General features: G+C 31.2%; 1 protein-coding gene across 3 annotated transcripts in view; it reads right to left on the bottom strand.

Moving 5' to 3' along the window:
- Nucleotides 1–540: 540 nt before the first annotated feature.
- LOC106692437 (SUN domain-containing ossification factor) overlaps nucleotides 541–24,727 on the bottom strand; it is a 118,398-nt gene continuing 94,211 nt past the window's right edge. For 2 of the 3 annotated variants that reach the window (XM_014438391.3, XM_014438403.3), the window contains 10 exons: nucleotides 11,473–11,654; nucleotides 10,130–10,341; nucleotides 9,792–10,049; nucleotides 7,083–7,414; nucleotides 6,438–6,632; nucleotides 4,982–5,316; nucleotides 4,720–4,898; nucleotides 4,407–4,643; nucleotides 3,994–4,204; nucleotides 541–2,620 (listed from right to left, as the gene is read on the bottom strand). In XM_014438391.3, coding sequence (XP_014293877.1) covers nucleotides 2,325–2,620; nucleotides 3,994–4,204; nucleotides 4,407–4,643; nucleotides 4,720–4,898; nucleotides 4,982–5,316; nucleotides 6,438–6,632; nucleotides 7,083–7,414; nucleotides 9,792–10,049; nucleotides 10,130–10,341; nucleotides 11,473–11,654 — 2,437 coding nt within the window. In that variant the 3' untranslated portion in view covers nucleotides 541–2,324. Of the gene's footprint in view, nucleotides 2,621–3,980; nucleotides 4,205–4,406; nucleotides 4,644–4,719; nucleotides 4,899–4,981; nucleotides 5,317–6,437; nucleotides 6,633–7,082; nucleotides 7,415–9,791; nucleotides 10,050–10,129; nucleotides 10,342–11,472; nucleotides 11,655–24,727 lie in introns of all 3 variants that reach the window. The other variant, XM_014438396.2, reaches the window with a different exon arrangement.

Raw genomic sequence — 24,727 nt, 5'->3', positions numbered from 1 at the left:
CAGATCTGAGACTTGCACTTTATGTTGAGTACAAGCCCAAAGCTAGGGCACACCGAAATTTGGTACACTCACTGAAATGTAAACCAAAGTCATCCTAGGATGACTTTGTTGTTGAAGAGTCCACAAAAATTTCCAACGGTGTTCAATATCAAGTAACACAGGGCAAGTATGGAGTCAACACTCAATGGGAAACATGAGGAAAAATTATATAACAAAGATTGTATGCATGCCATATACATTTATAAATGGTACATATAACAGATTCTGAAATTATGGCATAATATAATTAATAATGACTGGTTTTACTAGATGGAATCTGTTCTTATATTAAGAAAGAAAAGACAGCACAAAATTATACAGATAATTTTTATCTTTCTCAACCTTGAAAGTAAGGGAAGTTTTGTTGTATTCTTCTAGGAAGTGAAAAAAATATTTGTTCTCAAATAAGTAGTACGTAGTAATATGGAAGTCACTAATCATATTATGATTATCACTATCAATTCAATACACAGGTCTCAAAAATTTGATAAAAATGCAATGTAGCTTAACTTGGTTTTATTTTACAACTTACAGGACTTAATCTTATACAATGATGACATTTAAAATTAAGTAACATAATTGTATATATACAATTGAAAATATAAAAATCAGATCGTTCATACAATATTTAGTTCCATTTAAACATAATGATCATGCAATAACCTTGTTATATAAAATAATATTTCTTTCGCCATCTTTATAATAAAACTCAAACAACAGGCATTTTGCAGTGTAGCATTTCATAAATACAAAATATTCTTTAAACGAACCAAAATCAATAAATATACACATCATGCACCATTTAGATAACTGCATATATATTCCAAACACCCAATGCAACTGTAATGGAATTATAAAATCAGTCAACAATTAAAATTGTAATATTCAATAAATAAAGCATTCTAAATTACAAATATACTTTTCTTTGGCACTCTATATTAAAACAGTGCTTTCTTCTCTCATAAAGAAAATAATGTTTTATTTTACAATTTTTAACATTACTCTAGTTTATTTTTAACTAAATTTAAAATCTAGATGTAACATTCAAAGACTAGGGTATCAATTAGTCTCATTAAGAGATTATTATCATTGGCCTTTTCAGTCGGTCTGTAAATTACCAAGAAATAAATTCACAGATCACAAGTTCGCTAAGATTCATGCTTCATAATTTGCAGTTAACAGAAAAATCCAATGTATACTTTACACAGAGAATTTTTTTTAATTGGAATTAAATGACTTAATTTCTAGTAAGTGTGGTTTAAATATATTATGGGTACATCTAATACATATTAATCCTTTACAATTTAAGATGGTAGAGGATGGTGTTATAGTTTAAACAATGGGTGCACAATAGCACACAATACCAACTAGTTAAGTAACATATTAAATATTAATAATTTATTAATTAATTTCAATAAAATTGAAATTTGTAAAATTGTTTTAACCCCCATTTATTTGATATAGACAGTGACAAAGTGATTCAATAATTTGTTTCAAACATTAATTTTTAATGCAATAATTTTATAAAAAGTAATGAGGATTAGTTTATATATAAACAAATAAACATAACTTGTGAATTAAGTCTAAAAGATTCAGTCAAAATAGATAATTATTTCTTTGCTATCTATATCTGTCTTTACAATGATAAATTTTAACACCTATATGGCTATCTACTTGATGATACTGATGCAATATGAAAGAATATTTGACATTGATTAACCTAACCTACAACATGGAAATGAACCGAAAATACTACTAATAGATAAGATACTTAATAAATATAATATGTTTAGTTTAAAACACCCCTCATTCCATTTTTAAAGGAATTTTAAAGTTATAGTTTTCTTTTATAGTCTAAAAAAAGTAATTTTAAGATTTGACTGCAAAAATTGAACATAATCAATTTAATCCCAAACATCAGTAACATATATAAAAATAACCATATAAACTATATATAAAAAATCAGGTACAAACTAATCTTATATCTTTTGGTTTTATCAACTGTTACATAACTATAAGTAACATAAACTCAATTTTAAAATAACTTACAAACTTAAGTCACAAATAATTTAAACTAAAAACCACTTATATAAAAGTACTATTTAAAACAAATACAAACATTTACAATACTATGGAATGGATTTTGTTAAGTCAGTAAGTCAACTTTAAATTTTGGAAGTAAATCCAATGTAAACTGTGATTTTTATTTCTCTAGTAATTTCTATATCACATTTCACACATAGTTATAAGACGAGGCAAAACCTTTAGGAGGTAGATTATTAAAATCAGAAGATTTTCTTAACGAACCTTCTAAAGGCTCCAACCTTTTTAGGTTTGGCAGTTTCACTGCAGATGGATAAAGCCTCTTGGCTGGATGAAGTCTGAGTCTGGGATGACCTTTTTCCTCTTGACCACATGGCTGTCTTAATGAAGTCTGGTCCTGGATCTAGCGGCTTCCATTCTCCATCGCTCCCGAGAACAACTACATCTCCTCCCTTCCTTCTTCTCTTTCTCTTACGCACACCTTCTCGCGAAATTTTTCTTTTTGCCCCTTCCGTTAATAAATCTAGATGGGTACCCCCTGAAAGAAGTCATAATGAGAATAATTAGTTTCTTTTAAATAATGACTGAACTGTCTTTTAAGAAAACTGAAATTATTGGAAAAGGCTACAATTTAGTTTAGAACAACTTTTTTTTTTTCGAAATTTTTGAAGGCAAGCCAACCACCCACTTTATAATTTTACATCCTAATATCTATTAATATTAAAAGCAGTAATAGAAGATGAAAATTTTTATTTTTTCCTAAGAACTTAACATGTAAAAGGCCATATTAGTAATTGGTATTCTTTTATTTATGAGACATGTCCAGAAAGTAAGGGTACTGTTTGAATTGTATTGGTATTGTACTGTATGAATTTTTTTTTCATAAGTTGGTAACACTTAAGAGTAGTGTGGGATCTACTCAAAACAACAAGCACTGGAGATCCATTTCAGTACCAAAACTTTGTGTCACCAAAACATGGTGTCTCTTTCTGTGAAAAATACCAATAAAAAATTCTGTCAAGTACAAGATGCGTGCTGTCATAAGATTCCTTCTGGTGAAAAGAAAAATAAATGGAGGTGAATGTTGACAAAGGGAGTGTTAGTTGCAAGATCAAAACCATCAAGATGATTTTGAACTTGTTTGGTTGGAATGTGTTAGCCATCTGTAGCTCAGAGAGTTGAGGCATAGGTATTTACAACCTGGGAACTGCAGTGTTACTGGTTCAAATCTAGCCAGGGGATTGACTATTATTTCTGTGGCAGTTTCAAGAAACGAAAACTTGACTCCCCACAATGGTGTTAGAATAGTGTGGTAACATGAAGATACCTCCCCCCAACCTTGTCAGAAATGATGCGGAAGGGGGTCATCAAACAAAAAAAAAATATTGGAACACATTGAATCACCCTACTTACTCCCCTGACTTGGCGCCTTCATATTTTCACCTTCCTAAAGACTCAGAAGAATTTTGAACCTATGAGGAGAGGTCATTAAGTGGACAAAGGAGATGGTGGGGCAGTTCTATCAGATCATAAAAAAAGCTAGACCCACAATTTATAACCTGCATTGATCAGGAAAGCAATCACATGGAAAAGTAACATGTATATCTACAATACTCTGAAATTTTTTAAAAATAAAACATTTTTAAAAAATACATCAAATTGAGTACTCTAACTTCTGGACATGCCTCATACATAGCTGTTAGACAAAAACTATATAAGAACTAGTAAATAATATTTTAAAGTTGAATGCAGAGTACCATGAACAAGAAAATAATTGAAACATACAGCTAATTATTTAAATAGGCCGTCACCTTGAAATTTGTTTTTCTCTTTGATCAACATATTCAGGTCACTGAATGCAGATTATTAGATACATTAATAATGATTTCTGAACACACCTATAATGCATACCTGATGGAAGACAAGCCTCTTCAGATGGTCTCCTTACAGTGTTTCTCTTACAAGGTTCTTCAGCACTGTGTCTTCTCATCACTGGAGCCTGCTGTTGACGATCTGGTTCCTGAGGTGCTGATCCACTCAGCCTTCTCCATACCCACACTACTGCTATAAAGCCACAAACTTCTAAAATAACTATGAGCCCATGTTGACCAAGTACAGAGGCCTAAAAAAAGTATATTCACGATGAAACTACAAGTTATTTTATTTTATTTTTTAAATTTTGTGTAAATTATCTAAATTCATTTTTATTATTTTGTTAGAGAAAAAGTTAAAATAGTCAAAGAAAATTAAAAGTAATGGAATTGAAACAAACAACCAGATATTCAAATCCTTCATTTAACATTATAAGTGTTCAATCAACTTGCCTTGCTTGACCAACTATCTCTCTCTACTAAAAGTTCTTCTAAAGCATTTGATAATGTTTCTACTTTGCGAGTTAGAGCAGCTAACTGGGCTCCTTGCATAGTCTCTCTTTCTGCAGCTAATCTTCTATCCTCCACCATATTTCCTAGAGTTCGCTGGAGCTCTTCAACCTGTTTCTTGTATCGCCTTGAAAGCTCCTCGAGGTACTGACTTGAGAGAGACATATTTACTTCTAGTGCCTATAAAGAAATGGAAACATTAGTTACAATTACTGATATTATGCCCATGAATGAATATATGTAACTAATTACAAACCTTAATTCTGTTTGCTAATCGTACAAAAACTGATTCTTTCTGAACTGGGACTGCTGTGGCCGTTTTGGTTTCTTCAGGTTCCTCTTCTGATTCAGGAAAAAGGGAGTCCAAAGCAAGTGAATCAACTACTGGTTCATCAGTTGTTGGTTCAATAATAGGTTGAGTATTGTTCACAATAACTATTTAAAAAAAAAATTAGGGAATAATTTCCACTGAAAAATAATTATGTATTTTCAATAATATAATAAAGGATTCTAAATACCTTGCTCAATTGTCTCATTCTGAGCAATTTGGGGCATTGGTGGGTTTTCTTCTGGAGTTAGGTCAGGTTCAATTATTTCATCCTTAGTTTCATTTAGAATAGAAACAGTCTCTGAAATAACCTCATCTGCTGTTACAGGTTCTGCAGCAACCACTTTGGTAGGCTGAATGACAAAAGTTGTTTCTTCTGGGACAGTTACATCTTCTACAGGAGTGTTACTAACATTATTTCCTATTTCACTATGGCTTTTAATTGGTGATTCTTCTTTTGTTACATTTAAAATTACTTTCTTTCTACTTACAGCTATATAATTACATAATGCAGCAATGATTTCCCTAAAACAAAAAGAAGTTTGAGTTCATTTGTATTTTGATAAACCAAAAGCTAAGGTAAATTTTGAAAATTCACTAATACAAATTAATCACTACAATTATCAATAAATTGTCAGCCCTTTTTTTAAATTTATATAATTTAAAAATTATTGAATATAAAAGAATACAATTTTTTTTAATCAGAAAAAGAAAATATTTGTAGTTTGTAAGATCCTTTAAAACAGTATTAGGCTATAGCAACTTTTAAAAACAATTATCAAGTTTGGAATCAGTCAAAAGATCTATTGGTATAGATGATAACTAATGGCTATTCTCTGATTTGTTCTGACCTGCTGATTTTGTATGGTGATCTCTTATTTGTTACCAGCCCTTGAAGAAATTCCAGATTGGGTTTAAAATGCTCAGAACAATAAGATCTGCATGATTTTCAATAAGTGCTCGTCTTGCATCAGCACTAAGCCTACCTCACTACCATCTTATATCAGCAATAGAATTTTTCCCTCTCAAAATCAAGTAACCAACAATATTATACACATTCTTGGCTTACTCCTCTTAACCATAGTTATTTTATTTTCAATATATCAGTTCAATTTTATCATTATATTTTTTAATCTTTCTAAACCCCTTCTGAAATATAGATTATTCAAATAGTATCAGGTGTGACTCCTCTATATATTGGATCCGGAAAGCCCTGGTCAAAACAAAGGGTTTTTTTCACAGCAATCTTATAATCAATAACCATTAATTTCTAATTATAACTAACTTAATAAGCAATAAAGTAATCAATCTTATATTATTAATATTACCCTCTCTTTAAACTGATACATACATATGGTACAACCTGATACTATTTCTACTTATTAATTCTCTGTGTTGTTTATAATATATGATTCTATAAGATATAAATTTTGAGATTTAAAAAAAACTTTACTTTATTAAAGATTCATATTGCATTTTTTATATTCTTTTACAATTATGCACACTTAAGATATATATATTTATTACCAATGAAAAACATATTTTATTTTATTTTTTTTATTCAATTATGGAGAAAAGTATACTTCCACAGTAAATTAAAATTTTACTATAAACATGAATGATTTTGAATTATGAATAAATTTTACCTAGGTAAAAGGGCTCTAAGGTATGCCACTTTAGGTGACCATACATTAGTCGAGGAACTGAAAGAAATTTTGGGATCAACCCAACTGAGGCCGATTTCATTACAAAGCTGGCTGTCAGATATAACTGAATTCACGTATGGATTAGCCAATAGGCATTGCATCTCTGTTCCACGACAGCAAAGGATTTCATACAGTCTGTAAACAAAATTTAAGAAAGTTATAAATACATAATTATAACATCTTACTGGAAGAAAACAAGAAAAAAAATTAAGATTTAGAAAAGTTAATGAAACTATTTTTGTTTGATATACTCTACATTACAATCATTAATAGTTTACGATACTGATTTAGTCACATATTGTTTTTTAATAATGCTGTTTTTAAATACTTTAAAACTCATATTCTCCCAATATTTTTTGCTCATACATGAAAAAAAAAAAAGAATTCTTTAATGGTAATAAAATAATCTTGATGACTTCATATAAATTAAGGATGTTTATTAATTTGTCAATTCTAGATATTATTTTAATTAAACAAATCAGTAATTCAATTATTCTATTAAACAAATCAACAGTTTGATAACAGTTTACTAGTCTAATTGTATAATGACATTAAAAGAAAAAATATCAAAAACAAATAACTTACCTATCATAAAATTCCTCAGAGCAATTATTACAAATAATTTGGTAACTTGGAGTGAAACAATGCCTATGCTCGGGAGGTCCGGATTGGCTGCACACTGCACTATGATTTCCAGGTGCCTTTACCAAAACCTCAGCAGCTTTCTTGACGATACTCATCACGGCAGCTTTCGCAGAACCAAACAGATTGCTATTTCCATTTTCGACTTCTTTATTTTCATGTTCTGCAGTTTTATTTATTTCTAATTCTTCGAGAAGATCTCTTTTCCCACCAACATTTTCTTCATCGTTGATTTCATCCGGTTCATTGTCATCACCATCAACGGTTTCCAAAACCTGTAGAAATTACCACTAAATGTATTTCTGTCTTAATTCAAAAAGACACATATTTAATCCATTAAATAAATAAATTATAAAAATATCCTGTGGTTTATAATCTCTTATAAGGGACAAGGGCAACTGAATTGATAGCCACCAATTTTTAATTACGAAGTATAAACCTAATACAACTATATGACTAATTAATGATCAGCTATTTGAAAATTCTTCATCATAAGAATCAAAGTAATTCAATAACAACCAACTGGACTAATTACTGACCAATTACCTATTTTAAAAGTGTATAAAACTGGCTAATTTCCAATTTCAGATTTTAATCATTTATGAAGAGATTTATGAAGTGTATCATATACAAGCTAAGGAGAATATTTTGATTTGTAAAATTATGTAGCATCCATTCGTTTTATAAATTATGTATTAGTGTAATAATTAGTATATATTCAAATTTCATAAAATTGTTAACAATAGTCACTAAACAGAACAGATCATGAGAGTGATATATGAAATAATTGCAGATAATTGTATAGAAATGTATTAAAGGTCAAGAAGTGATACATCATAGCAGCCAAAAAAGTAGATTTCAAGTTTTCATGTCATTATATTCAGATTTTTGTAAGTATCGTAAAGTAGTAAGTTTGGAGTAGATATGATGTACCACTTGTTAGCTATTAGCATATTAAATCATACATAATTTTAGTTTTCTTCACAACACATCAAGCTTGAAATAGAAATACAGTGAAAAAAAAAGTACTACAGCAAGCAAAAGCTTCTCACAAGTTAGACAGAGATTAATTTTTATTTCAGTTATAAACAATATTTGTTATATTTATTCTGTTGTATTTATTTATTGTACTGAAAGGTGTAGGGGATTTTATTATATAGGTTTCAGAATGGTCTGGAACAGGGTAGAATCAATCTGAATAATATTTAAATAACCATTACAATAAAAACAATTTTTCCATCTTTTAGTATGTTAAAATAATGTAACACTTGACACAGTTGAGAGTCTGTTAATAGGTCTGCAGAATGGAGAATGATATCATGCAACAGACCAGCTGAGCTCCATACCATTTTGTCTGCTGTTGTTTTAAAATATTAGTTGCTCATAGTTAGTGTTTGTTTAGTGATGTTTTGGATGTTTTTGAACTCTAATAAAGTAATGGATAAAAATAATAAAAAACTAAAGGGAAAATAATCGAGGAGAGGAAACAAGGAACAAGATATGAGAAAGATGAGGTGAAGAGGCTGTTGCAGATTTTATAATCTCGTTAAGATAACAAAAAAGTTGCCCAGAAAATCTGCTAGGAGCTCTGCATTTTACATATAACATGGACTTTAAATCAGACTTTTTTTTTTTTTTTTTTTTGGTTATTGGTTTTTGGTTATTCAATTAATGTTTGTTTTTTTTTACTGTGGTGCAGCCCAGCGCTACGTCTGATGGAGCTGCACCTTGCCCACTGCATCCCTCTGGGTGTTTCCTGCAGTTACCAGGCTGGTCCAGCCCTCCTGGTCTCAATCCGGGTTAGCTTCCTCATCTTCTGGTGGCTCGCCGATGTTGGGCGGTCAAGTCCTTCCCATCGTGTAATGAGAGGGGCCCACCACCTCCTTCCACCCGTAAATGAACTGGTTGAAGAAGGGATAATTCTCTTCTTCTATCAAACTGGGAAGGTCCGACTCGGCGAGGGGGTAAATCCCGGTCTTTCTCGACAGCCTGGCTCGGTGTCCTTCCATGGCAGAGCAATCTATTATTACGTGTTCTGCTGTTTCAGGAACTCCGCACGTTAGGCACCGGGGGTCGATGTTATTTCCAAAGCTCTGCACCTTTCCCCGAAACCCCCCGTGTCCTGTTAGGATCTGTGAGACCCAATAGTCTGGGAGGACCCGTTTAGCCTTCAATCTAGGAAAGACGGTAGGGAAGAATTTTCTCAAAGTAGCGCCATTCTGGCTTGCTACCCACCGTCCATTCCACTTCTGTATTGAGTCCTCTCGCTGTATTTTCTTCCATAAGTTAGGAGTCTCACCGATTCTCTCTCGGAGCTCCTCCGGCAGCGCTTCTAGTCCCTGCCTCTTAACTTCATATTTAAGGACATCCTCCCTGAGGATGAGGTCCAGGGGTATCGCTCCGGCCAGCACTTGCACCACCTCATGTGACACCGTTCTGTATGTCTTCGTGACCCTTTAACTTTAAATCAGACTGTTCACAATCCTATATTTATAACATTTAGCATGGTAAAACTTTTTATATTTAACACATCATGAATACCCCTTATATCTAAAAGCTTCTTTTCTTAAAATTCATTTTAACAATAAAATAAAGTAGAAACTATAAAAGATACTAAATTAATCCACTTTGTATTTAAATTATTAATGATACCTCAAGTTCTGAAGTTCCATAAGCCTTAAACAGTGAAATCGGACAATAATGTTCACTGCCATAATGAGAGTGAAGTTCCACTTTGATGTACTTTACAAAGTGTGAAATTCTCGGAAGTTGAAAACTCTGAACAGTTCTTTCATCTTTGGCAGTCAGAGCACTTGTTTGAGCCCACTCGCGAGAAGGGAATCTGTCACTTGTGAAGACAGAAAGATCTTGAGGAGATGAAGAGAACAATTCAAAATTAGCAATTTCAATCTGAAAAGGGGTAGAATCATTTATAAAGATGATATATTAGTGTATGAAAAATTAAAAAAAAAATTAACATAATAAATTACCCTCTGCGGTTGAATGGGTTCACAAAGCTCAACCACAAACCAAATTTTAACATTACAAGGATTTAACATGTAATCATCCCTGGTAGGAGAGAGAATGGCTGAAGGGCTGGCTGCTTCAGGATTGGCAGCAATTACTTTTGCACCACAATCAGGTGAAGCATAATTCTTTATTCTTAACTTTGCTCCACCACTTCCAACAGTCAAGTTTTCACCTAAAACAGAAAAATGGAGGAATATTGACTATTTTATAATTACTAAAATTAACAAATCATTTTCATAATCAGAAATTTATTATTAATCAACAATGGATGGATATTTTCCTTATTAAATCTGCAGTTAATATTAGAATTGAAAATACTGCTACAGAAGAGAAGATCAAAATTATTTATAAAATAGTATTAATTCAATTTCTAAAATGAATAAATATTATTTTTATCATATTAAAATGCGAATACCAAGGATTAATTAATTACAAATCAGTAGAATTTGAAGGAACAAAGCAGCATCTGTGAGTATGGTTCAAAGATTTTCCAAATTACTTTACCTCTCCAAAGAGCAGAACTTAAACAAAAGATGACAGAAATACTCGCCAAGCAGCAAAGATCAAGTCAGGATTGGATGGTATGGATAAAGAACCCCAATATAAAGGCTTCTGAAGCACCTTAAAAGCTGTTAATAATTGAAATCTGTAACTGTAGCCTTGAGTCAACCCTATGGGTTTGGGGAGCCTCGCGACCACCCAGCCTCATAAAGCGGTTACCTTAGTTAGGAAAAATCTGGCGTTTGACTGTGATAATGAACAAATAAACTCCTTGTATAATCGCTGTTCAAGAAACAGTCCTTCGTTACAAAAGTAATGAACCTCTGACCCTTCATAGGCTGTAGCGGTACAGATTTCCGTCTTCGCTCCAGTTCCGACGTTGCACCACATACTTATGCCTCAACTCTCTCAGCTACATACAGCCCAAACTGAGAGATCTACACCAAGTTAATATGATTTAGGCTGTAGCAGCGAAGAATAAGATGGGCGTGTGAGGTTGTAGGGTTTAGTAAAAAAAGAATCTCTGAAATATTAATACAGAAATGATTAGTAAACGCCCGAGAAGTAGACCGAAGCGTAGGTGGAAGGTTCGCGTAAACTAATTACGTAGATTTGGATTTGGAAGGGCATCACTGAACGGATGCATGAAGACATATATATTGGTATCGAATCTTAGGTTTCGCTAAGCTTTTATTATTATTTTTTCATTTAATTTGATTTTAAATCAACCTCTTTCCGAAACACTAACCACACACTTTTTTCAACGAATAGTTCACAAATGATTAACACTTTAAAATTTTACCTTTGTTCCTTCCCGCTTCAGCCATGTGCTTCTTGGCCCACTCACTGAAGGAAGGTATATCGTCAGGTGTGGCGGGGGCGGTGACGTTGACTGGGACCTCCGGGGGCGGAGCTTCGGGGGCCGTGAGGTTCGCCTTTTCCTCCACCAGTCGCGGCGGCGGCTCTATTGGTGTTCCTACATCCCTAGGGACAAGAAAATAAATAATAAATACCCGTCATAACGGTAAATTTATAAATCATCACAGAGGGTTAAATAACAATATTATTGAGAGAAGTTCATTAAAATTTCTTTCATATGGAATAGATCCTAACAGTATTACTTGGAAATTAATATATTTTAAAATAAGAGAATTGAGAAGAGTAACTGGGAATTAAAAAAAATAATCAGTAGGATAAGTAATTTTGATTAATAACAGAATTATTTATAATACTATTAAATTTATCAATTTTTTTTTTTAAATTTCAAATACAGGCAATGAAGAACTCGTAACTTCATTTCAGCGAATTTAGCATAAGAAACCAATAAGTACCTTAAAAAAATGTTTAAAGTGATACCGATTTAGTTTTTACTCCATAGTAGAAGCCTAGTTACTAATTAATAGATTAGAGATATATGCTACATACATAATATATATATTGGTATTTTGACAACATTATCATAAGCTATCTGTAGTAGACTACAAATCATAGTGGTTTTCATTTCAGAAACGAGTTAATAATGAGGTTTACATTGCCTTTCATCGATATGTATAAAAAATTGATTGATATATATTACATCTAATTTAGTTATATAACAAATAACACTGATGACTAGTAATAGACTTTTCCAAAAGCAATTTAGAGGGGAAAATCTAGGTAGGAGAGAGTGAATTAGAAAAAAATAATACTAAGTACTCGTATTGTTTTAGAGATGTTATATTTTTTGACCTGGGTCAGTGATCAAATTAGACGTAATTACTAGGGACTCCTAACTGGATAATCGTTTTATTATGGGCCAATTAATTTCCTCATGACTGCATTATTTTAATCACCTTAAACTCTTCGAAAAGGTATTACAAGTAAAATTTTTAGACAAACAATAAAAACCATCTCAAACCGATTACACAGTGTTTGTAGTGGTAACCCACTTTAGAGGGAAAAAATATCTCGGTACGAAGGATTAAAACAAGAAGAAAAGTAATTTTTTTGACGTTCCAACCTTAATATTTCTTCCACATCAAACTAGCATTATGAAGTTGGGCATACCGATGGAATTCTGATGAAATGAAGCAGTTTTAATGAAACTTAAAGACCAGGTCCATTAATGAGTTATATCAATAGACAAATTTATAATTAATTATTGCGGTTACAGTAAAGCCTGTGTTCATTTATAAGCTATATCAATAGAAAAAGTCCTAATTAACTATTGCGGTTACAGTATAGCCTCAGTCCTAAGTGTCATTTTAAAGTTATTTCAACAGAAAATGTATGATTAAGGTTTCAATAACTTTAAAAATTGGAAACCTTCACTAAATAATAAATTAAAGGTTAAATAAATAAATAAATATTAAAATGTTCAGAGTTATAAGGGGGGGCAAAGAGAGGGAGATGGTGATTAAAACCTTACTTTAGAGGGGAATCACCTCTAGTAATTACATAAAATGCATTAGAGGCAAGAACTGCAAACCTTAAAAATTATGCAAATTTCAAAAGTAATAAACTATTGACATATAGAAATAATACCAATGATGGGAAGAACCTAGTGCATTTAAACATAAAGAATAACCTAATTATTGAAAGATATCTTTTACGAAACGAAAACGAAAGGTTGATAAAATACTAGACGTAACAATGAACTGCCCTTCAATGTATAGTTGTAAATAAATAAAGGCGAATCTGAAATGAAGACAGGGCTTCCTCGATCAAAATTTTACATTATTTGTACCAACATAAATAATAAAATACAAAAATAAAAGGTATTTTATTCGGGTTTAAAGCTCTTTTACACTTCCACTAGGACGGGAAGGATGTGTTATTTATAGGCAGGAGTTTTATTGCGAAACGAATAAAAGTTTGAACCTAGCAAATGGGACCAGAGCCTACACTACTCTTACCTTACAGCTTACCAAATTTTGGTCTTAATACACGTCCACTCGATTTCATGCCGCAATAGATTCCATATTCAGTATACTTTAATTGTTCGCAAACTAAGTATTACTAATACTATCTAATACGATATCATCAAAATGAACAAGAAAACAAAATAAAATCAGACTCACTAATTAAAAAAAACAACAAAAAAACCATATCTTTGAAATAACAAAAAGGTTTTGCTAGTAATCTAATCATTAAAATTAAAAGTACAGTATAATGGTAAGACGGTTAAGAAATAAAAAAGATCCTTTGTGTTAAAGATAGACATAACTGAACTTGAAATAGTATATATTAAATAAATCTCACATCTCCGTCACATATATTTTTAAGGAAAGGTGTTTAAACAAACTGCTTAATTGAAATTCAATAAATATTTGTTTTTACAGCATTAGCTAGAGTTGAGTAAATACTATTATTTTCCTTAATCAAGCACAATTAATGTGAAAACAAAAAATAGTTTGAAACCTGTTTCAGTATTTTCAAGGATATCGATCTCAGTCCTTGCAAGTACTCTCTACCGGATCAAATGGTGAGCAACATTTTGCTTGTTTGAAAGAATTGAAGGTGATGTTTTTCGTAACAGGCCTTTGTTTGCAATCGAATTGTATAGAACATTTCGGATGTTAGAATTCAGAAATTGAACAAGTGATTCTAGAAGACAACATACAAGACAGATAAAGTTTAAACAAAAATGACATTGTGAACTCAAAAACATAACTTGAAGAATTAATAACTTATGTATACAAGATTCAATAATATGTATGATGATTACATTGAAATGGAGACTTTAACAAAAATATTTCTTTCATGTTGCTACATCTTTTGCATTCCAACACCAATTCTCTCCTCTTAAGTCGAGATCAATTTTGTTAAGGCTTATAAAATATTCAGAACCACAAAATGTTATTTATATTTTAGTCGAAGGGGACATGGAAGTTTCTTCAACAAGGTAATGGTGTGCAGTACCATAACGCAGAGACAATGGGTAGATAACATTACTCCACTAAAATATCCTATTTCAATTCTATTCAAACAAGTGACCTCCTTCGGTTGAAATTTCATAGCTTACTAAATGGAATCAAGATCCAGAACGAAAATGTAACCCTTTTATGGTAATACAACCTGGAAAAAAAATTAAGTGCCACTAGCTACTTTGTGAGGGCTACTTAAATGATAGTTACTTTTTGCGTTGTGGAGGGCAGTGCTATAATAGACGTAATATCGACCCCATCCACTAGGCCGAAGGCCCCCGCGATCTACGGGGCCTCCTAAATCCTGTGATCGATAGCATTACTAGTAGACAAAGCAGTGATCGATTTTGGCTATTTTTTCAACTAATATAACAGCCTGTTATGGGTTTGTTTAACAGTTAGTGTTCACAATTGCGATGGGTGATTTTAGAAGTGGCAGCATTATTTTTAATGAGTGCCATTTTAATTCCATGGCCCAACTAGGTCCTTTTACTCCTGTGATCCCTTAATTAAAATGAAACCAGGATGAACTGAGAAGTATGATTGCTTCAAGAAAGATTAAACAGTTTATAACTGTTTTTGTTGGAAATTTTTTTTTTTAATTAATTCCCCTTTTATTAATTATTTTTTGTTTTTTTTATTCAAAATTTTTGATTTTTTTTTTATTCATTGGTTGTTATCTTATTCATTGTTCTTAGCTTTGATGAAGGCTGGCAATTCTGGCCGAAACTTTGGCACTATTAAATAAGTTTTTTGAACTTATTTGTGTTATTTTCTGACCGCACCCCCAATCATCTTCTCCTCAGTTAAATTACTTTTCAATTATTGAATAAACTAATGATTTTAACGTGTTGTTTATTACTCAAACTAATTTAAACTGCCTTATCAATATCCTAGAGGGTTCCCATATCTTAAACTGCATTCCCCTCTCCTCCTCCCAAATGGTTAAAGACGGTCCTGGTAGAAGATGGATAACTAGACGTGAATAGTGATTCATTATATTTGATAGATTGTAAATTGTAGTTGCTATTGCTGTTTTTGATCTTTATTAAATAATATAACGAATTAAATTGTACAAGGAGATGGTCATAATTACACTTCGACCTCAAAGCAAACACGGCACAAGATCCTAACCAAGGGATTGATTGATTAAAAATCAAATATTATTATGTGTCACCGGAAGATAACACTAAACGCACAGAGATGTCACAGAGTTTTAATACTGATTTTATTTTTTCTGTTTTTCTTCATATGATCTTCTTTCACCAATTCGCTGCCACCTGGTCCTAGGTTTCCTGTCGTTTTTCCTCTCTATTCCCTCCGGTTCTGTTGCTGACGTTTCTGAAGCCTCTGACATTTCGCTAGAAGATTCGTCCGATCTAGACGGCCCGCGTCTTCTTCTAACCCTCTGGACGTTAACCTCCATAGGTTCTCCCTGGTCTACCATTTTCCTCCGATAGATGTATGGGCAATGTCTGGCTATGTGCCCCTTATTCCCGCACTCAAAACATCTAGTACGGGGACACCGGGGCATGAGATGTCCAGTTTTACCACACCCGTGGCATCGTTGCTCCTCCTTTGATGAAATGATTTAGCTCGCCTATTTCACCAGTGAAGCGCTCCAGATCTGATATTGCCATCCTTAAGTCCTGCGATGTCGCTGCCCTCAACTTCATCATCGCCAAGGCATTAGCATGGGGTGCCCCCAGCGTTGTTTCTGGTAGAAGAGGCATTTCTGAAACGGGGGCCGCCACAGCCTCTTCTTGAGGCATTGGGACCGCAGGAGGTACAGGCATATTTATGTTTGGTACCGCAGGTCTCACAATCGGGTTGTCGGCATCCATTTTTAGAAATAGTACTCTAAACTGCGAAGAAGTATCGAAAAAAATTTAGAACGGAAGCGTAAATTGAAGTTCGTTGAGGGATGAATTGAAGTTCGTAATAATAAAAACTGAGCGAACAAGGCTGGGTTTCGGCACCACTTATGTGTCACCGGAAGATAACACTAAACGCACAGAAATGGCACACAGTTTTAATAATGATTTTATTTTTTCTGTTTTTTCTATATTATTAATTTACATTCCATGTGTTTTAATTATTTACATAGTTGGCTAATATATATTAATATGTCTTATCTAATCTATATCATAACTTACACATATATATAAAGTAGTGAGTGAGGCCAGCAACATTCCACATTCTCCATAGATATATGATAAAATTACTACAGGAACAGTTATAAAATTTGTTTTAAAAATTTATTTAATAATAATTAAATAAACTAAATTACTTAATAAAAATACGATTTGTACTGTAAAATTATATTAAACTTTATAAGAGAATACTTGCTATGTAATACAAATAATTTTTTAAAATGATACAAATACATAAAAAAAAAAACTGCAACTAGCTCTATGCGAGTTTAAACAATTTCATACAGTTTATTAAATCTAAGCAAAACAAAAAAAAAAAATTAGATACACTTAAAAAGTGATCCAGAATACCGAAATAATGATTTCAAAAGAAACAGTTACTGAAGTAGAACAATGTATAACAAAATGATAAATAATGCGTTAAACAAGAATCATTTGACAGATATACCTGGAAGAAATATTAAGCGAGAAGTTTAACAAATTAGTGGAGTTAATTTTAGCAAAGGAAGTGTTCCTGTTTCACGCAATAGGTCATATCAGCAAACCGGAGGATCTTTTCTTACATAATGTCCCTGACATAACTTGTTTAGCGGATTTTACGACAGACTTGATCGGCTTCTAAAGCCAAAATGCAGCTAAAGTAGAAAATAATTTATAGAAACGAATATATATTAAAAAACGGAATGTATTTCATTGTAATATTTTTAAAATATCAAGACTACGCACAAATAGTCAATGGCAGTGTTTCATATGTTAAATGTTTATCGAAAATGCTAAATTTAATAATTACTTAAAAATGATTGAATAGAAAATATAAAAAAACATGAATGACAACTTGGCCAGTTGTTAATTTAAAAAGTTAATTGTGATTTATAAATCTAAGTTGGGCGTAAAAGGAAAATCATACATATGCAAATAATTAAAAACAAATTTTCGATCATACTTGTTACGGAAAGACTATTTTAGTGGTTCTAAAACTCTTACTAATTAAATAATTAGATAATAAATTAATTAAAATAATGGATTAGGTCTTTTCTTCTCCTGCGATTCTTGAAAAGTGCATTCTGCATCGAATGAGTATCCTATCTTATTATTCGGCCTTATTTATAAATATAAAAAGATTTAGTTTGTAATGAAACAATAAATGAATGAATATTAAATGAGCAACATAACGTAATAGTTAGATTAAGTTGTATGGTCGTAAACCAGCTATTATTGTAGTATCCGGATTTTAAGAGAGCATACCGCTACAACATATGAAGGATCTGGGATTCAGTACTTTGCAAAGAAGATCTGCTTCTTGAACAATGATTGTGCATGGATGTGATTTGTTCATGATCACACTCTACCGTCGGGTTTTTCTCCTAATTAAGGGTACACACCTTATAGTGGCAGGGAGGGCCCGAGGGGTCCCAAAGCAACATGGTTGACTTACGACTACAGTAAAAAATTAAATAATAATCTGCCATAGCCGGATTCGAACCTGGACCCGAAAGTTACATAATAACAAAAATTTAAAATCTCTACCGCTACAACCCATAAAGGGTTAAGGGTGCAGTACTTTGAAAGCAGCACTGTTACTAGACCAACCGTTGTACAAGGAAGTGATTTGTTCAGAATCACGCTCAACCGCCAGATTTTTACCCAATTTATGATGCTGGGTGGACCCCAGGAGGGCTATAGAAACCATGGGGTTGACTCAGGGCTACAGTGAACCAGAAAACAATTTTCTGCCCAGCCGGATTCGAACCCGGGTCCTTGGAGTTAGTAGCATCGTGCCCTACCACAGTACAACCGCTCTCCAACATAATAATAAGGAAAGCTCATATTTTAATTATTACAATCATAATTAGTTGTATTTTAAAAATACAATTAATTTTAATACAAAGTACTATTAATGTCAACATTTCCAGATATTTTGAAATAGAAGATATTATTTTAATACAACTGAAATAAATGCTTTGTTTTCCTTGTTTATTCAGATGAGGAGCCGAGGTACAGACTGTTGTATCTTAGCAAACAGTCAAATAGTTTTAAGCAAACAATATTTCATGGAACCTACTTGAAATTCAAATAAAAATTGATTTATAGCAGATGGCTTATTTACCTATCCGAAATTTGCATGGTGGAACGATAAATAAAAAATAAGATAAACAACGTTTTTCAAGTTATGATTTGTCTAGACAATAGATACAAGGTCATAGAATTTCAAAGCTTAATTTATTATTAATTTTTCAATTTTTAAGTCACATATAAAAGAGAACAAAAATGATAGTTTTTTTTTTTTCATATAGTTAAAATTATTAAATACACAACAAAAATACTTCATGAACGCAGTTTGCACCCAAAATATTTTCGAAGCATAACATTTAGTTTTCATACAATTAGATTATTCCGAATAGCACAAAAGTTAAATTATGAGCCAATCTACTCAAATTAGGGTACATTTTTTATTTTATATATATAAATAAACCGTATAATTTCAAATATGAAGAAGATGGTCAGGGTAGCGGTCAAAAAGAACAAAAATAGTTAAGAACTATTTATTTTCTGACGTTTCGCAGACGTTTGTAGAGCTTCATCAGGGTTGTTTAAGATGATAGCTTTACAGAAATTACAGAAAAAAGACAGGTAAGACGGATAAAGTCTGTAAAGCTATCATCTTGAACAGCCCTGATCAAGCTCTACAAACGTCTGCGAAACGTCAGAAAATAAATAGTTGTTAACTATTTTTGTTCTTTTGACCGCAACCGTGACCATCTTCATATTTTTTATTTTACTTTCCACTCCAGCTTATCTGTTAGAAAAAAAAATATAATTACAATAACATCACATATTTTATTTTGTTTTCAATTTTTTTGTTTGTAAATGTCACTAGAATAAATGAATTTAACAGTATGTTTGATTCGTTTGTGAGTGGAACTATTTGTTAGTTAAAAGTTCTAATTTCTCACAATCAGAAATTATCGCTTTGAGAGGGTAAGTTGGGGCATGGGGAGGCAAAATCTAAAATTTCTTAACTAAACGGAGGCTGTGGTAGGTATCCCTGATATATTTACCTACTCTCTCCTGAGGATATTGAAGTAGTTTCTAAAACCTACCAAATCTTGGTGTTTTCAAATTAGGGGAAGGAGAGAGTTAACATCCATTGCTACTGACATGAATCCCATTAAGGGTTATATATATATATTATAGAAAAAAAGATATACAGTTTTCATTTTACTGGAACTATCTGAAATTAAGGACAGTTGCCGTCATGGTATGTCGAGACAGTACAGGAGCACTATAAGGTTCAGCATGACAGTTGTTGGCATCTGCAAGGGCAGCGAAGCTCGTTTTAGTCACCTATCTCACCTATCTTTATATGTTAACTAGTTCATATTCATATTCAGTTCATATGTTCATAGTTAACTAGGTATTGCATTTCGTTTCAGTTATAATAAAATTTGGTAAAATTGATTAATTTTTTTAAAACACTAAAAAAAGTTATATAAAATGTATATATTAACGTTTGACAGATAAAAATTAAAAGTTAATTAAAATTAAAAGTTAATTGAAATTAAAAATTTTAAAATATAAAAATGTAAATTTCCATGTATTTTTATTTTACAAAATTAGAAATTCGTTTGTAATCGAAACTCATTTGAAATAAAAATTAATATATTCCCAATTATTTTCACTACTTATAATGAAAGATAAGTAGACATCCTTAACCATCCAGTGGCATTATCACGATAAGCGTGACAGCTATTGGTAGGGATAGGATTTTTATGTTTTCACATATTTTTACCTGACTGTGATATCTGCGATTCCTTACTAACTAAAGATGTTTCAAGACATTTCGGGCCTAAAGAAGCGATTTTTATTTTACATATTTTTAAATATTTGGGCTTTTTTTACATATTTTGTTGTAAATCAGATATTTTCTGAAATATTTGTTATTTTTAACATATTTTTAAATATGCTGTCCTGAATCACATATTTCCTTAAATCATTTGTTCAATTTTAAATACATTTTTCGCAGCAGCTTCATAAAATTCAAGAGACCGCAAGATACTTAAAGGTGAAATCTATCATTTATCATAAATAATGCATAAAAATTCTATTTCTTCATCTTTGAACACAAATTAAATAGAGTGGCAATAATAAATTTTCAAACAGAATTACATCGAGAATTCCTCAGAATCAATTAAAAAGAGCAAGGGTCTTGTTCCTGTGGCATTTTCCTAGACTTTGTTTGTTTACTCTTCAATCCATTTCTCTGTTTCTTTTTTTCCTCCTCAGATTCCACAGGTACCAATAATATGTATTTAGCTTTGTGCCGAGCATTTTTCAGAGCAGACATTCCTATCTACAAAATTAGCAGGTGATGCAGAATACCGAACTAGATGCAATGGAAATAGCTTCATTTAAGTATGCCCCTATAACATCAGTAGTTGTTGAAAGAAGCCGTCACAAGTACATTCTGCGGTCAAACCGACGAAAATTTTTATTTTTAAAAATTAAAAACGCATTTGATCTGCAATAATTTTGTAACCGACCCTGCTGAATAATTGATTTCTTCCAAAGTTTTAAATATTTTTCTAAAGTTTTTTTTTAATAAGGATTATTCTTTATTTCCATTTATAATTCATTCTGAGTAATTATTAATCAATTAGTTTAATTACAATTACTAATTAATGTCTTGTTATTGAACAGCTATGTTTTCTCAAAGTTCATTTTTTGTACATATTTTAACATGATTTCTTTAAAATATTATTCATATACTATATAATAAATACATATTTATGTAACTTTTTTAAGTTATAAAGTTACTAATTAATTAGTAATTTATATTGTTGAATAATACAAAATTTATAAATACATATTTTTTTAAATATTTGACAATTTATTAGCACATATTTATGTACATATTTCGGATTTTTTAGCACTTAAAAATCCTATCCCTAGCTATTAGTTTCTGTCATGGCAGTAAAGCTCTGTTTTTGATACTTGAGCTGTTTTTTTTTTGTTTTTTTTCATAGAAATTGTTATAATTCCATATTTTCGTTTAGGTATTCTATTTCATTCTAGTTAAAATAACAATTTGTAACAGATGATATTTTTTTAAATAGAACATTGAAAAAAAGGAAAACATTATATTACAAGGTTTGACAGATTTACTTATTTTCAGTACCTTCAATGAAGTCTCAAAAATGAAGAAGATAAAATTACAGTAATTATGGGAAAAAATACAAGCTTAAACGATATACCACTTATAAATTTAATAGTTTTTCAATGTTACATCTAACCGCGAAAAATAAATTAATAATATAAATATTTTTGTAAATAAAATAAGTGGACTTTATTCATGTAAACTGCTAAATTTCTTGATGAGAATAAATCTTTAAAAAGGAAAAAAAAATTAATATCCATTTTTCAACTACCTTCGCCCTCAAACGTAGGTAATTAAACAAGTCAATAAGTTAAAGTGAAATTGAAATCTTAGTTCATTTATCTCATTCTAATTTAAGACTAAACAAAATCAAAAGTAAAAGAAAAAAAGAAGATAAAATAAAGAGATAAATTGAAAGGTGAATCTTTTTGGCCCGAAGTGGACGTTGCAAACGATCTTGGCAAACCTCAATGCAAATCTGCTACCCATGTACACACTGAGCTGATTTGTTTCGGTCGGTCCACCCACCTTGTTTACTCAACATCCGATCTCAGACCGAAATAAATTAATGTAAAGTTTTGTATTAGAGTTATCAGGTTTTAAACAGGTTCGAAATAAATATCATATGGAATATAACCACTTTTTTGAGTAAAGATATAGAATACAATTGCAATGTCAAGACCACAAGAGAAATTCTTCTGAAACAGCCGATTTTAAAGGACAGAAGTAGTTGATACTATTATTTTCTTAAATAGCTTAAATAGCTTAAATAAATAAAACGTTTTCAGATGTAAAAAATAAGATAAGTCAATGTTGAAGGTGGATTTATAATATGAGGAGAAGATGGTAAGGGGTACAGTCAGTGGAGAACACAAATAAGTAAAGACTTTATTAGTGCCAACGTTTCGGCCAAAATTTCAAGCCTTCATTATATCTAAAAACAAAACAAAGGATAACAACCAATGAATAAAAGGATATACAGAATGATTATAAAATAACTAACATTATAGAAACGTAAATATTGTTGAAAGACATTAATGGTTTTAGTATTTTAGGAAGATACAGGCTGTTTTTTGTATAGTGGCGCCAAACTTAATTCCTCATCAACGCCATTTATATTTTATTTAATTTTGCTTATATTCGTTTAATTTTATTTATTTTTTAATTTGATAATTTATAATATATTTATTTATTTTATTATTACTATTATTATTATTATTCTTTCTTTTTCTTCCGTTCAATGTTATATTTGTGTTAGTAAATGTTGTGATTTTAGAAACTGAAACACTAATTCTATTGTTTTATCATCGTCTCCGATGAATATAAAATAGCAGGCCATATAATTGGAAAATATGGCTTATTGTCAGATTGTTGTAGCAATACTGGCAGTTCGGAGGCGTTTCTTTTGAAATAAGATAGGAGTGGGTGAGCCTCGTGTGACCTATTCTCACCCTGGTCAGTACAACTTCCTCTCTATGGCATTTGCGCCTTGATGTACACCAGGGCTTGACATCCTTTTTAATATTTGTTTATTTCTTTTGGATTATATAAATTTATATATTTTTAATCCTGTTGTTTCACTTACACATATATCCCAATTTTTTTAGTTTATATTATTTTATAAATAATTTTCATTTTGTAAAATGTTTACTAACTAGATTTTTACATATATTTTATTGTTTGTTCTTTCTTCTTACTAAATTTTTAAAATTACTCTTCTCATACAACCTTTATCTTCTTATAATACTTAAACAATTCATGTTTTCCAACAATATTTATGTATTTATAATGTTAGTTATTTTATAATCATTTTGAATATCCTTTTATTTATTGATTGTAATCTTGTTTTTTGTTCTTAGCCCTAAGGAAGGCTTGAAATTCAGGCCGAAACGGTAGCACTAATAAATAAAGTTTTTACTTGTTTGTATTCTTCACTGACTGCTTTTTAATTATTAAATACCAATCACAACGATTGAGGAAATATCCAATGAACCACAATAAAATTGTATACATATATATTCTCCACATTTTTGTGGCGTTTCGGCTCTTTTCATTGGCCATTTTCAAACTTATTCATCCTAGTCATATTATTAAAATAATATATTTCGATATACGGTACTCCAGAAAGTATTCGTTAAAAATATTTAATGTTTTTTTTTTAATAATTAGTTTATATTATACTTTATCATATTATATATATGATCATTATAACACAGTTATATCATTATAATTCTTATCAGTCTCATATCTACCTTTTACCAATCCCACCTGATTCCTTCTTCATAACATTTTGCTACAATGCAACTACTAGGTTTATTAGAGGTAGCGGTAGTATCCAACTAGAGTCGTTGTAGAAAAAAAAATTGAGTATTTCCGTTTAGTCGATTTTACCGAACGATATTGTTACCGCCTAAAATATGTTATTTCAATTTTTTACAACATAAGCGACCTCAAAACTTGTATTTTCGTCAAAAACCCGAATTCGAATTTTTTTGTATATAGGCAAGTAGAAGTTGTTAAATGGGACAGTAAAAACGGTTGTGATCGTGCAGGAATTTTTAAAAACGAGCTTATTGTCATAATGCAACCGGATATATTAGAAAGAGTGAAAAATGTTAAGAGGTATAACCGATAAAATTCCGTAATATATGAATACATGCAGCCCGTCAGTTTAGGAAAAAAATCAAAGTAAAATACAATAATTTAACTATTTCTAAGAATAAGTATATAAAATATAATAAATATAGCGAAGAGAGATAGCTATAACGAATGGGTCCATCAAGGTCTGGTAAGCCGAACAGCAACGGTAACCTGCTTTACTAACACAGTCAATGGCCACGACGG

The sequence above is a fragment of the Halyomorpha halys genome, unplaced genomic scaffold (genome assembly GCF_000696795.3).
Source record: "Halyomorpha halys isolate HHAL.00 unplaced genomic scaffold, Hhal_1.1 Scaffold5.1, whole genome shotgun sequence".
In the NCBI taxonomy this organism is placed as follows: Eukaryota; Metazoa; Arthropoda; class Insecta; order Hemiptera; family Pentatomidae; genus Halyomorpha; species Halyomorpha halys.
This window is presented reverse-complemented; position numbering and strand designations above follow the sequence as displayed.